Source organism: Gopherus evgoodei, chromosome 2 (genome assembly GCF_007399415.2).
Source record: "Gopherus evgoodei ecotype Sinaloan lineage chromosome 2, rGopEvg1_v1.p, whole genome shotgun sequence".
NCBI lineage: Eukaryota > Metazoa > Chordata > Testudines > Testudinidae > Gopherus > Gopherus evgoodei.
The window spans coordinates 10,844,548-10,859,442 of NC_044323.1; the positions used below are offsets into that span (position 1 = coordinate 10,844,548).

General features: G+C 49.9%; 1 protein-coding gene across 2 annotated transcripts in view; it reads left to right on the top strand.

The window, feature by feature from the left end:
* The window catches only part of DLEC1 (DLEC1 cilia and flagella associated protein), an 80,781-nt gene that overhangs the window by 42,953 nt on the left and 22,933 nt on the right, over positions 1-14,895 (top strand). For both annotated transcript variants that reach the window (XM_030549983.1, XM_030549984.1), the window contains 6 exons: positions 22-152; positions 860-1,048; positions 1,621-1,688; positions 10,770-10,921; positions 12,062-12,177; positions 12,945-13,015. In XM_030549983.1, coding sequence (XP_030405843.1) covers positions 22-152; positions 860-1,048; positions 1,621-1,688; positions 10,770-10,921; positions 12,062-12,177; positions 12,945-13,015 — 727 coding nt within the window. The remainder of the gene's footprint in view (positions 1-21; positions 153-859; positions 1,049-1,620; positions 1,689-10,769; positions 10,922-12,061; positions 12,178-12,944; positions 13,016-14,895) is intronic.

Consider the following 14,895-nt stretch of genomic DNA (forward strand, 5'->3'; position numbering starts at 1 on the left):
GATGTGACTTTCTCCTATTAGGATGAGCTGAATGACCTTATCCTCTGCTGTAGCATAGAAGATATGATTGAACCTCTTTTTCTGGGCATTTCTGGCCAAGTAAAGGGACTACATGTTACATACTTGATACCTTGTGACAGTAAAGTTACCAGGTAAACGAAGGTGTTATAAAATAATCACCCAGGTTTGTGTGTTGGTTTTTAACATCTAATGCACTGTAATAGTCCATCTATATTCTAATTCAGTATCTTTGCTTTTCTCTGCTTGGAGTGAAAGAATTAGCCCTCTCGCTTCCAGCCAAGAGATGGGGCTCCTACACCCATCATACCGCAGTAACTGTCTGCAATGTTTAAAATATGTAAATTTAACTCTTAGATATGGATATTAAAGTGTTGAGTTCTATACCATACAATTTAAGATCAAATATCCTGGGCTGTTTAGAAGTTTTCCTGCCATGTTGCCAAATCTGGTATATGACAAATGCAACGCTCCTTGATAATTTCTAAGCCTATGTCTGCCTGATATTTTTAATTGTATTCTTGTGATACCTAGCATGACTACTCTGTTTCAGAGTGTACTTTAAGTCCTTGTTGTTTCTTCTTTTCAGATGAACAAAAAATAGCTTTAATTTAGCAGATCAGCATAATCACTACACCTGAAATAAATTCCTACAGGAATCTAATTGAGGCAAATCAATACTGGCAAATGCTGGTGGTATAAATCTTAGGCTAGTTGGTCCTTTTAACAAAGGACATCAAAACTGCCTTATGCTGGAAATCTCAACTCTGCCTAAACTGTTTCTATGCTATGAAGAAAGAGGAGTGCTAGCTTTAATATCTGAGGTCACTTTTATCTTTAGTGATGAGAAGCAAATGTTACAAAGTCCTCAAGGTCTTTTGTTGGATTTTGGATCTGAAGTTGCATTGAAGAGCATAGTAACACGCCAGCTAACACTTACCAATCATACTGGAATTGATGCTCCATTCACACTAGAAGCTGAATATTTCAGTAGCTGTCCAGTTACCTCAGAGGAACACGGAAACTATCTGTAAGTTGTGACTTTCTCGTTAATTAATCGGATACTGGGCTTGATTTTCCTCTCACACTGCTGTGTAAATTTGGAATAATTCCATTGAAGTGGAGGTATGCTGGTGTGAGGGGACAATCCCCTATTGCCATGCTGCTTCATTGATTCAGTATGGACTGTACCACCAGTACTACGTGCTGCAATGGGTGTTTCTTAAGTTTGCTTTGCTTATGAGAAATGATGAATCCTCTGGCTGAAGTACTATAGTTCCAAGCCATCAAGTTTTGCAGGAAACACAAAAGGCAGGATTCTCATTTGGTGTAAATAGCATTGCACTTTTGACATTAGTGGAGCTATGCTGATTTACACCCGCTGCGGATCTGGCTTACCGAATCCTGAACTTGTATGTTGGCGTTTAAATGGCTTCACATATAAAGAAGCTATTTTAAAAATTCATTTAGCTGGTGATTCTAGGAAGTCTATCTTTGAGCACTAGTTACCAACAATCTAGGAGTTTGGCTGAATTAGCTTGTAAAGTTAGCAAAGACTTGTGCTGTTCACAGACTTAACATTGAGTCTTTTCCTTTTACAAGCTCCACAGCCAGTCTGGTGAAAAGAACAGCACAAATCAGAAGACATGCAGCCAAGAAAGCACAGTCAGGTATGAAAGAAGCTTTTTTTGTTGGCCAGAAAGATATTTTTCTCACAACTGGCGCACTCAGCAACAGCATCCACGGAAAGAGGGCTGAATGGAAATGGAAATCCCTTTATATTAGAGTTTGGGCCTCCAGGACAGACTGAAACATACTGGTGGACATTGTGGGGCTTGCCCACAGCATTCAGTATCTATTCTGTAGATTGAGGAGTCCAGGCCCCAGGGCTGTCAATCTGGTTCTTATTACAAGCTCTAAAATTTAAAAAAATAGGCTACATTCTGAGCTGACTTTCATCCCCTGCAGCCTCATTGATTTCAGTAGGATTGGATGGACTGACCAGGCAGGACATGATCCTTTGTTGTTTATTATTTATATTGCAGTAGTTCCCAGAGGTCCTAACCAGGAAAGATCACAGCTCCATTGTGCAAGGTATTATATCAATACAAAGAATCAGACTCCGATACCCTTATTCATCTAGAGGAGCACCTAACTTCACAAATAGCCATTGAGACTATTTATGAAGGTGCTATGAGTGAGTAGTGGTATCAGAATCTAGCCCATAACAAATAAAACACAGATGCAATAGAATGCCTACTCCTGGGGGAATTCTGTGCCGGTGCGCATGTGCATAATTCGTGTGCTGCAGAAAATAACTTCTGCTGGAAAGTTGCTGCAGTTACACCTTTTGCCCACCAGGGTCTGCTGTGGTGCTAGAACACAGCAGACACCCTGGGGCCCGCCCCAGCTGCTATAGAGAAGAGAAAACGCTGTGTTCTTCTTCGAGTGATTGCTCATATCCATTCCAGTTAGGTGTACGCGCCGCGCGTGCACATTCATCGGAAAACTTTTACCCTAGCAACTCAGTGGGCCGGCAGGTCGCCCCCTAGAGTGGCGCCACCATGGCGCTCCATATATACTCCTGCCGGCCCACCCGCTCCTCAGTTCCTTCTTACCGCCCGTGTCGGTCGTTGGAACAGTGGAGCGCGGCTTAGCTGACCTCCACTTCCCTAGCTACTCGTTTTCTCGTATATAATTATGCAGTTATAACACTTTTATATATATATTTGTATGGTTATACGTATTTTCTTTGCTAACATGGTTAGTTTAGTTAGCGGGGTTCAGGAAGTAGCCCCTTCCATGAGCCCAGTGCCGGAGCCATGCATGGCTCACCGGGTTTTAAAAGGGGCCCGGCTTGCCAGAAGCCGCGGCCGAAGAGAGATCTACATGACCCCTATTTGAAGTGCCTCAGGGAATCACAGATAAGTGCCCCATTTGCAAGGCTTTTAAGCCGAGAACAAAAAGGTGCGGGACTTTCACTTATCCCTCCACCTTGGGCGCCGAGCGATGTTCAAGCGGCGGGCAGAAGCGCCTCCTCGGCACCGGACCCCGCCGGTACCACCAAGGCCTTTCGGCACCGACCGTCGCCGGCACCGATGTCGACTCGGCACCGCTCCCTTCTTCCGAGGTCGAGAGAGTCTACGATTCCTGCTGGTGCCTGGCGGCTCCCCGGCACGCGCCGTGGTTGAGCCCCCTGCTCCCGCTACTTCCGTGCCACCTGCATCGCAGCCAGAGAGCTCGCCTAAGTTGCGTTATCCGGCACCGTCACCTGCAGAGGCACCGATGACTTCGGCTCCCTCGATTCCAGTCTGCCAGGACCATGGAATCCGGTGCCTGGCAGCTCCCCGGCTCACGCCGTGGTAGAGCTTACTGCTCCTGCTGCTTCTGTGCCAGCTGCACCACAGCTAGACAGCTCGTCTAAGATGGCTCGCCCGGCACCGACGACGTCGGCACCGTCGATCCCGGTCCCACGAGGGCCGTAGAATCCGGTGCCTGACGGCTCCCCGGCACGCGCCGTGGTTGAGCGTATTGCTCCTGCTGCTTCCGTGCCAGCGGCACCGCAGCCAGAGAGCTCGTCTAAGTCGGATCGCCCGGCGCCGACATCTGCTACGGCACCGATGACGTCGTCACCGTCGATCCCGGTCCCACAAGGGCCGTAGAATCCGGTGCCTGACGGCTCCCCGGCACGCGCCGTGGTTGAGCGTATTGCTCCTGCTGCTTCCGTGCCAGCGGCACCGCAGCCAGAGGGCTCGTCTACGTCGGATCGCCCGGCACCGACACCTGCTGCGGCACCGATGGCGTCGGCACCGTCGATCCCGGTCCCACAAGGGCCGTAGAATCCGGTGCCTGACGGCTCCCCGGCACGTGCCGTGGTTGAGCGTATTGCTCCTGCTGCTTCCGTGCCAGCGGCACCGCAGCCAGAGGGCTCGTCTACGTCGGATCGCCCGGCACCGACACCTGCTGCGGCACCGATGGCGTCGGCACCGTCGATCCCGGTCCCACAAGGGCCGTAGAATCCGGTGCCTGACGGCTCCCCGGCACGCGCCGTGGTTGAGCGTATTGCTCCTGCTGCTTCCGTGCCAACGGCACCGCAGTCAGAGAGCTCGTCTACGTCGGATCGCCCGGCACCGGCACCTGCTGCGGCACCGATGACGTCGGCACCGTCGATCCCGGTCCCGCGAGGGCCGTAGTATCCGGTGCCTGACGGCTCCCCGGCACGCGCCGTGGTCGAGCTAATGCTCCGGCTGCTTCCGTGCCAACGGCACCGCGGCCAGAGGGCTAGTCTAAGTCGGATCGCCCGGCACCGACACCTGCTGCGGCACCGATACGTCGGCACCGTCGATCCCGGTCCCGCAAGGGCCGTAGAATCCGGTGCCTGACGGCTCCCCGGCACGCGCCGTGGTTGAGCTCCTGCTCCGGCTGCTTCCATGCCAACCGAAGCCTCTGAGGCACCGACAACATCGGCACCGTCGATTCCAGTCCCACAAGGGCTATCGAATCCGGTGCCCGACGGCTCCCCGGCACGCGCCGTGGTTGAGCGTATTACTCCCGCTGCTTCAGTGCTGACGGCACCGCAGCCAGACAGCTTATCTAACTCGGTTCGCCCGGCACCGGCTCCTACCGAAGCTCTGATGACCTCGGTACCGTGGATCCCGGCCCCACGAGGGCCGTCGAATCCGGTGCCTGACAGCTCCCCAGTACGCACTGTGGTTGAGCCTGCTGTTCCCTGCACGCCGGAGATGTTACCAACGGCGAGGGCTCTCAGTGCCATGACAGAGTCAGTGCTGCCTGACCCGGGCACCGCCGGTACGGGTAATACAGTCTCTTCAAGGGACTGTCCCCTGTCAGTACAGCAGAGCGGCACCGTTCATGATCACGGTCCCGCAGACACTCCAAGTCCTGTCGGCACGCCGGACACCACTGGCAGTCCCGGTGCTGTTTTCCTCGGTACTGGTCACACTCGCTGCACCGGTCGGTATCCCGTTCGCCGACCCGCTATCGGCACCGTTCCGACATTTGGCACCGGGGCAGGTATCTTGACTCCTGTAGCTCTTCTCCGAGCCTCGAGATCTCGGTCGACCTCCCGACACCGTTCTGGTTGCGGGTCTGGATCTCGTTCCAGGTACCGGTACGCTTCCCGATGCCGGTCCCCGGTGCCGAGTTGGGCAAGGTCCGAGTGAGTCAGAGACTCGGCCCGTGCCTTCTTTTAGTACCTCCATGGCCGTCCGGACACGCATCCGTGTCAGCCCATATGCACAGATTTTATGCTCAGGACCACGATCCTGATATGATGGCCAGCGGGCGCCAGCCCCGCAGCAGAAAGAGCCTTGGCGAATGCAAGGTGTACTCTGCAGGGGCCCTGCACCTCTGGGTAGCAAAACAACAAGCCTTGCTTAGCTGCGATAATTATAGCACCTGGGTGGAGGAGTTTCTCCCTCGAACCTCCCACCTGGAGTTCGCTGCCGTCTTGGAGGACGGGGGAAAGAATTTACCCTTCGTTGGTAAAGGCATCTTCGCGGCAGAGACAGCCCCAGACTGCGAAGCCTGCTGGACAATAGGGTCCTAATGCGTCTCAGCATGTATACGCCAGCGACCAAACGCAGGCCTTTATGGCCCCAGCCGCCATACTCTGTGCCTAGCCAGAGGCAGAACTCTGGAAAACGGCAAGGCCAAGGTGGTCGCAGACAAACGTCAGGCCCCCTAAAAAGCCAAAGTCAAGGTCCCTCGCAATTACCACTGGGACAAAAGACGGACCTTCCAAGGTTCGCCGGAGGGCGGTGTACCAGTCGCAGGACGGGATCCTGATCCCGCTTTCTCCTGGCATGGCCCCAGTTACTTTTAGATCGCTGGGTCCTGCGCACGATGGAGCATAGGTACCACCTTTAAATTGCTCCAGCCCTGTCCCCCTTCAGCGGACGAAAGGGGCTAGGGGTTTTACTTCCGTTATGCCCTAGTCCCCCACTCGAACACAGGTCTCAGACCTCCCTGGTCCTGCATGGACTCAACCGGTTTGGGATAAGGTTGAAGTTCTGCATGGTATCCCTGGGAACCATTATTCCATCCTTGCCTCCTGGGGGCTACTATGCCGCCCTGGATATGCAGGACGCGTACTTTTGCAATGCCATTTTCCCTCCGCACGGGAGATGCCTCCGCTTTATAGCCAGCGGTGAATACTCCCGGTTTACGGCCATAGTCGCCGCCTACCGTCGCTGATGTCGGATATGCGTTTTTCCGTATTGGGACGATTCGCTTATCCGAGGAGACTCTGAGACACAAACCACTCAGCCCGTGGGCATCGTCACGGTCTTATTCACAGATCAAGGCCTGATGATTACTATAGAGCAATCCACTCTGGTTCCCACGCAGAGGTTGGGCTTCCTAGGGGCTCTCTTGGTCTCCTACCTAGCCGGAGCCTGCTTATCACAACTGCGGTTTTAGGCGATGGCAACAATCATCTGAGGTCTGAAGGCTTCCCAACGACCTCAGCTCGTTCTTGTCTCAGTCTCCTGGGTCCATGGTTGCCCGCAAGTTTGTAACCAAACACGCCAAGCTCCGCCTCCGTCCTCTCCAAGTCCGGCCCACCTCGGCGTACCGCTTGGACAGGGAGCCAGTGGTCATGGTAGTCACCGTTCCCTCGAACGCCTTAGGCTCCCTAGAGTGGTGGCTAACTCCCTCCTTGGTGTGGACAGGGATGCGGTTTCATCCGCCCCAGCCCTCACTGCCCCTGACGGCGGACGCATCATCTCTCTGCTCGAGTGCTCATGGTCACCTCCGAGCTTAAGGCCTTCGGTCTTCTAGGGAGCTGGCATTACTCATTAATGCCCCAAAAATGAGAGTAGTCCGCCTGGCATGCCAGGGGTCCCAGCGGCAGCTGCGAGGCCGTTGTATCTCGGTGTTTACAGCCGACACAATGGCCAGGTGCTTCATAAGTATTCAGGGGGGACATAGTCCTTCCCCCTTTTTTTTTGTCAGGAGGCCATCCATTTCCGGGTCTTTTGCATGGCCCACTCGATGGAGCTGGCGACGTCCTTTCTCCCAGGCGTTCGGAACGTCTTAACTCTTTGACTCAGCAGGTTTTTCCTGTCTTACGAGTGATCACTCTGCCCCATGTGAGGCGTCCCGCTTTCCGGAAGTGGAGATGGTTCCTCACACAGACTTGTTCGCTCACCGCGAGAGCAGGAAATGCCAGGTGTTCTGCTCCTTCCAAGGTCTCTCCTCGGAATCGATCTTGGACGCATTCCTGATGCCGTGGAACGGCCATCTGCATTATGCCTCCCCACTGTTCCCACTGGTTCGTTACGTCCTGCTCAAACTCCGCAGGGGCAGAGCGTGCATCATCATGATCACTCCAGAGTGGTCCAGGCAGCACTGACATACCACGTTGCTCGGCCTGTCAGCCCAGACCTCATCACTCAGGGCAATGACAGGCTTCGTCACTCGGACCTGCAGCCTCTTCGCCTCACGGTGGCTCCTGCATACCTGAGTCGGGGTGACAGGCAGCCTTCCACCTGGTCAACGTACCGAGCCAGGTGGAAGCGTTTCCTTTACAGCTGCAGTACACTCGATCTTGCTCCTGCTGAGGTCTCGATCCCCTCTATTTGGCCTGCCTCTGGCCTTCAGCGGCAGGATCTGGCGGTATCATCGCTGAGGATACTCTCAGTGGCCATCCCTACCTTCCAGCAGGCTAAGATGGACGTTCAGTGTCCCACGCTCTATGGGTTCGAGGTCCCTCAAGGGCTTGGAGCGCTTGCACCCTCGGGTGCGCCGCCCAGCCCCGCCCTGGGACCTCAACCTAGTCTTGGCCAGACGGGTCTCTGAGATCAGAGCTCTTACGAAGGTTCCACAAAGACAAGGTGCAGTTATGACCGCACCCGGCTTTCCTCCCTAAGGTGTTTTGGCCTTTCATGTTACCCACAGCTCAACGCAATGGGCATAACCGTTGCACTCCTTGGACATCTGTGGAGTGCTCGCATTATATTGTGGTGACAGAATCATTTCCTAAGGTGCCCCAGCTCTGCCCCGGTATCGGGCCAAAGGGAGGGCTTGCTTGTTTTTCCTCTCAGAGGATCTTATCTTGGGTGATGGCGGACATCCCCACTTGTTATGATTTGGCTCATATTTCCCCAAGCCACATCACCGTGCATTCTACCAGGGCTCAGGCTTCATCTGCCGCCTTGCTGGCTCGTGTTTCTACCCACGAGACCTGTCGCGAAGCTCCATTGGTCCTCGGTCCTTACCTTTGCTTCGCAGTATGCCCTGGTTCAGCAGTCAAGAGAGGCTGTAGCCTCTGGCTCGGCAGTTTTATTCTGCCACATTTCACTCCGACCCCACCGCCTTTGTAAGGCTTGGGATTCACCTAACTGGAATGGATATGAGCAATCACTCGAAGAAGAAAAGACGGTTACTCACCTTTGTAACTGTTGTTCTTCGAGATGTGTTGCTCATATCCATTCCGCACCCGCCCTCCTTCCCCACTGTCGGAGTAGCCGGCAAGAAGGAACTGAGGAGCGGGTGGGCCGGCAGGAGTATATATGGAGCGCCATGGTGGCGCCACTCTAGGGGGCGACCTGCCGGCCCACTGAGTTGCTAGGGTAAAAGTTTTCCGACGAATGTGCACGCGCGGCGCGTACACCTAACTGGAATGGATATGAGCAACACATCTCGAAGAACAACAGTTACAAAGGTGAGTAACCGTCTTTTCCTTGCAGTGCCCTGCCTGTGGGGCCAGGACAGGAGACGGGATATGGGTGGACAGGCAACGTGGGGCACACGAGGCTGCTGGGGATGCAACAGACTATGGGCTAGTGGGGCGTGGCAAGATAGACAGGGGCAGGGGCTGACGGGGAGTGGAGGCACAGGCAAAATGGGGACGGGGTGTAGGGCCACATGGGGGAAAGGGCATGACTGAGTGGGGGCACAGAGACATGTAGGGACAGAGGAGAGGGGGTGCAGGGATACATGGGGATGGGGGAGGGGCTGGCTGAGGGGGTGCAGGGACACATGGAGACAGAAGGAGGGGGCACAGGGACCCATGGGGACAGGGGCAGATGTGCCTGACTGAATGGGAGAGGCTAAGGATCAGCCAGGGTCTGTCTGGGGGAGGCTCCCCAACAATCCCTCCCCACTCCCCAAAAAAACCTGTTCCATATTTCTCTCACCCACACCCAACAACCCTTCTGGTTCACTCCCAGGCTCCCTCTTTTTTCCCCAGCTTCTCCATTACTTCTGACTCCCCCAAGCCTTTGCACTGCTTCTGAGGGGTGTGGGAAATAGATTCTGTATTGTAGTTTAAATTAATTACTCAGAGTTCTGTATTTATATGACTAGTAAGGAATCTATTTGTCAAAAAACATTTCCTGAATCTTTTTCATTGTCTGTATTGTTACAGACATACTTGCTGACAGGAATTTTGAAATGAATTACCAAAAATAATTGAAATTGGTGTGATTATATTGTGTTGTTTTGACAAATGAAATATGCAGAATTTTGCAGAATTTTCAATTTTTTGGTGCAGAATTCCCCCAGGAGTAAATGCCTAACATTAGTTCTCACATTGTATCCTGTGATACACTTACAAGTGGTCCATGGAGCTGTGTCTATCTCAACAGCAGAGCACTCTGGTTTGAAGAAGTGAAGCCTCCTGCCATGTATTTTCCAGTCAGGACTGTCTTGGGGTTTCTGGGACCTTTTTTTGATCAAGCAAACAAACAAGTTCTTCTCTACGTCTGGAGTGCTTTGTCAAGTGTGTGTTTGATGTTCTGACTTGCAGACACCACCACAACTAGAGGACTAGCAAACATTTAGAAGAAATAAACAGCACAGATCACAAAGTTAACCAGTCAGTTACTTCAATACCATTGGAGTCAGTGTATTTTCATCTTACCAATATTGCTTTTTCATGTAATCAAGCATTACAGTTGTCACAGAAAAGTGCAGAATTAGGAGGTTGGCAGGGGAGGTTGTCCTTGGAAGATTCTCTGACTTAAGTGATCCATAATATAAAAACAGATTGAGAACTACTGAATAGGAAGCTGGAGTGAAAATGATTTGATTCTAGAGCAGGGGTTCCCAAACTGTGGTACATGTATCCTTGGGGACATGTGAGACACCTCTGGGAGGTATGCAGGAATTGTGTAATGGTGGATTTTATTTATTGCATTTTCATAATAGGCTACTCAGACAAAGCTTTAAAATTCTGTGGGAGTTTGTTATATAAAATACGGTAGTTAATTTACTTCAAGATTACCAGTGAGATCACAAAAACACAGAGACACTGACGTACGGAGCCCTCACCTGTACAGCGCAGGGTCAGTTGCCCAGCAATTATCCAAGCTAACTGAGCTCAGAACTTAGTTGTTGGTTGGGGTTTTTTTGGTTGTATACATTGCACTATAACTATATCCGTATATAACAATGAAATACAGACAGATGGCTAAAGACAAGTAGTGTTAAGAAGAACACACAAAGTATCAGTGATAAGAAGATTAGAGGTACATGGGCAGCTGGTAGATCTGGAAGGGGGTATGTGGCCTGCTGGCAGAGCTGGAAGGGGGAATACAATAGGAAAGGTTTGGGAAACTCTATTCTAGAAGCTGAATTCTCAACTTTGTAAATAGGCATAGCTCCACTGAAGCCAGTAGAACTACCCTGAGTAATACCAGCCAATGATCTGAACATGTATTTCGTTTGAAAGATAAACCTTATTCCATTTCCTAGAAATCTTATCAAATACTCTTCTGTTCTTTTAGCATTTGTGCTGGCATTACTGTCTCATGGGAGAGGAGTGGCTTTCCATGCCCAACCTTCCACAGGAACTCTGAAAGCCTTCCAGCAGCTAATCATAGAAATAACAGCTTATAACAACATGTGGGGAGAGTACCATGATGATCTCATCTGTAGGGTAGGTGAGGCTTTTTGTTCTGGTCACCAAATTTGCATGGTAGGTTTGGGGCCAATTGTCTTTCCCCAAATTCCTCTTTGCTAAAACACAGTTGTCTGCTAGTTAGGACTTAAATAAGGATTCAGAGTAGCTTTTTCTAGACTGGTTTCAAAGTAGCAGCCATGTTAGTCTGTATCCGCAAAAAGAACAGGAGTACTTGTGGCACCTTAGAGACTAACAAATTTATTTCCTGGAATAAAACCCACTTCATCAGATGCATAGAATGGAACATATAGTACGATATATATATACACATACAGAGAACATGAAAAGGAGGAAGAGTTGGTATGGCAACTTCCACCTTTTCATGTTCTCTGTATGTATATCTATCTTCTTACTGTAGGTTCCATTCTATGCATCTGATGAAGTGAGCTGTAGCCCACGAAAGCTTGTGCTCAGATAAATCTGCTAGTCTCTAAGGTGCCACAAGTACTCCTGTTCTTTTTTCTAGACTGTTTCTTCTAACAAGGTTTAGTTGACAAGTGTCCTCTCCTGTTAAAACGTACGGATCTGGTTTTGGACACACGTTGAAGGCCTTTTTTTTTCATAGGGCTGTAACAAGAGTTCCACAACATAGCTTTGTTCCATCTACAAAATCCAGTTGTAACAGTCAATACTCTGCTCCACCAACCCAATATGTTGTGCTGTTGTGCCTGGTGGAAAGATTCTTAGGCTTGATCTATACTGGCACTTTGTTGGCAAAACTTTTGTCATTCTGAGGTGTTAAAAACACACACACACCCCAAACGACAAAAAGCGCTGTTGTGAACAGCACTTTGTCAGCAGGGAGCACTCTCCTGCCAACAGGGAGCACTCTCCTGCCAACAAAGCCGCTGCGGCTTGTGGGGGCTGGAAGTTTTTTGTCAGCAGGAGAGCTCTCTCCTAAAAAAGGCATCAAGCAGAATGACCAATAAATTAAGTACAGAACTTTCGTGCTGACAAGAGTCCTCATTAGATCTCTTGCTTCACTAATTTGCTTTAAAAGAGAAGAGTAAAAAAAATTGAAAATTCATTTGGCTCAAAGGCGACGATATAATTTAGTAACCCACATTCTAAAGTAGTATTTAAGTCTAATTGCCAAGGTGCATTGTTTTTTCTTAGGTGGGAGATTTACAGCCTACATTAATTCCTATGCAAATGACTGTGAAAGGTTGCCCAATCTTCTTGCAGATGACAGGACCTCAGACTGACCATCAAACAAAGATACCAATAATCAGGTATAGCTCCCCAAATACTATTTGTAAGGATGTCAGAAGTTTTAAATGCCATTAGACTATGCCTACACTGTTCAGTTTTGGTCATTTGCTATTGTTCAGTAAGAAGGCAGGCAGTGTTCAGTGGTATATTTGTCAAAATACAGTGTGTGCTTTATTTTGTTTAGACAGTCAAACATTACACTAAGGCCTTATCTGATGTAGATAAGTTTAGCATACTGTTATGTTTGTGTTTCCTAGCATGACTGTAAAATGCCCTGCTTCCATATACATCATCTCCTAAATCCTTCATCAGCCATGCTACCAACCATTCTTCCAGACTGTTTTCTCAGTCATTCCAGGCTCAATTGATTCAGGGCCAGCATGAACAGAGATCACTGGCATGCCAGTACTAGTGGTGGAGAAAGTCCTGCTACTCCTCTCAGTGCACTGCTCACTGAGGAGGTGGCCTCTGCCACTCCAACACTTCTGTTGACTTCTTTATCGACCATCTTTCATGAGCACTACATTCGCTTGCGCACACGAGTCTGAGACAACTATGTTGTCAGAATATGGAGGGAACGGATAATGGAATGTAAACAGAATGTACAAAATAACTTTGTTTCCTAGATTGACTATAGATTATCTGGTTTCCAATACAACAAACTGCCAGCAGTTCACTCTTTAAGCTGATCTGTTTCCACTTTGTTAATGACTCATTTAAAAGAAAAATTCTTAGGAGTTAACTTAACAATTGCACATTGTAACATGAAGTTATTCCCCCTTTCCAGGTTTGGTGCTCATGTCTCTGGTGGGGATACGGTCTCCCGCTGCATCAGACTCAACAACCCCACTCCTTGTGGTAAGGCTGGTTTCATATTCTAAGATATACTAGCTAGCACTGCAGTCCCTACAGTAATGAAAGCACAGCAATTAACACACCTTCAGCTTTCTTAATTAGGATTATTTTTTTAAGGGCAATAAAGGAATAGGAGGAGACAGCTAATTCAGTAGTTTAGCTAATAAAGAGCAATGGCCAGTGCTGCTAAGTCTCTAGCTGTACAAAAGCATTTATCGTTGTGGTGTTACGTTTGGACAAGGCCGATGTGTATAGTAGCAGAGCAGGCAGGTCAGTGAGGGAATATAATTAGCACAACCTAGTGTTTAGTGTGAAATGGGAAAACATCCTATTCCAGTGCACCGTGTGTTTGACGGAATTCTCTTCATCTGTATCCTTTGAAATTCACTTTTTCTGTGAAACCCTCCTAAAGCTAACTCATGTCAATAAAATGCTGCCGTCATGCTATTACTGGAAAATAAAAATCCCACTCTAAGTTTAGCACCATTGGGCTCTTCTAAATTTCACTTGCATCCAATCTTTGTCTTCCTCTTCAGAATGTACTCATTTAAAAGACAAATTCTCAGGAGTTTTCTCTTCAGTGCATGGGCCATATCTTTCTTTGTGTCTTGGACATCACCAAACACAAAAATGATTAGGGGCATTGAACAGCTTCCATGTGAGGAGAGATTAAAAAGACTGGGACTGTTCAGCTTGGAAAAGAGGAGACTAAGGGGGGATATGATAGAGGTCTATAAAATCATGAATGGTTTGGAGAAAATGAATAAGGAAGTGTGACTTACCCCATCAATCACCTGATAAAATTAACAAGCAGCGGGTTTAAAACAAACTAAAGAATCACATCACATAACACACAGTCATCCTGTGGAACTCATTACTAGGGGATGTTGTGGAGGCCAAAACTATAACTGGATTAAAAAGAGAATAAATTCATGGAGGATGATGAACTTCATCCATCAATGTCTATTAGCCAAGATGGTCAGGAATGCAACCCTGCTGTTTGTATCTCTAACCCTCTGATTGCTGAAAGCTGGAATTGAACAACAGGGGATGGATCACTTAATAATTGCCCTGTTCTAGTCACTTCCTCTGAAGCATCAGGCAGGGCCGGCTTTAGGAAGTGCGGGGCCCAATTCGAACATTTTCGGCAGGGCCCTGGCAGGGATGACCTAAAAAAAAAAGGTGTAAAAAAAAAAAAAAAGCCTTGTCTTTCTTCCATGTATTATTTACTTTCCATAACTATATAAATAATACAATTATATATTATGTACATTGCATCATATATGCTGTTGATTGCTTATTAATGACCGCCATTTCACATGTGTGGGTCCCAGCTGCTCCCTGTCCCCCTCATTGAAGCAGGTGTGCAGGGTTACTGCCCTGGGAACTGCAGGGGAGCAGTGGACATGAGGCTGGCTGGAGGCAGGGCAGGGGCTGACTGGAGGTAAGGTCTGGCTGCAGGCAGGGCAAGGGGTGCAGGGCTGGCTGGAGACGGGGGGGGGTGGGGAGGGCTGGCTTCAGGCAGGGCCGCAGGGGTATGCAGCAGGGGTTGAGAGGGCTGGAGACAGAGGAGTGCGGAACTGGCTGGCTTCAGGCAGGGGAGTGCAGCAGGGATTGGCTGGAGACAGGGCAGGGGATGCGGGGCTGGGTGTAGGCAGGGCGGGCAAGGGGTGCAGGGCTGGTGCGAGTAGGGCTGTGTGTGGGGCTGGCTGGCTTTGAGCAGGGTCACAGAGGTGTGTGTCAGGGGTTGGCTGGAGACAGGGCAGGGGGTTTGGCAGGGGCTGGCTGTGGGCACGGGGTGCAGAGCTGGCTGCAGGCAGGGGGGGCAGGGCTGGTGCGGGCAGGGCAGGGGTGCAGCTGGAGCCCCCGCCCTTTAAATAGCC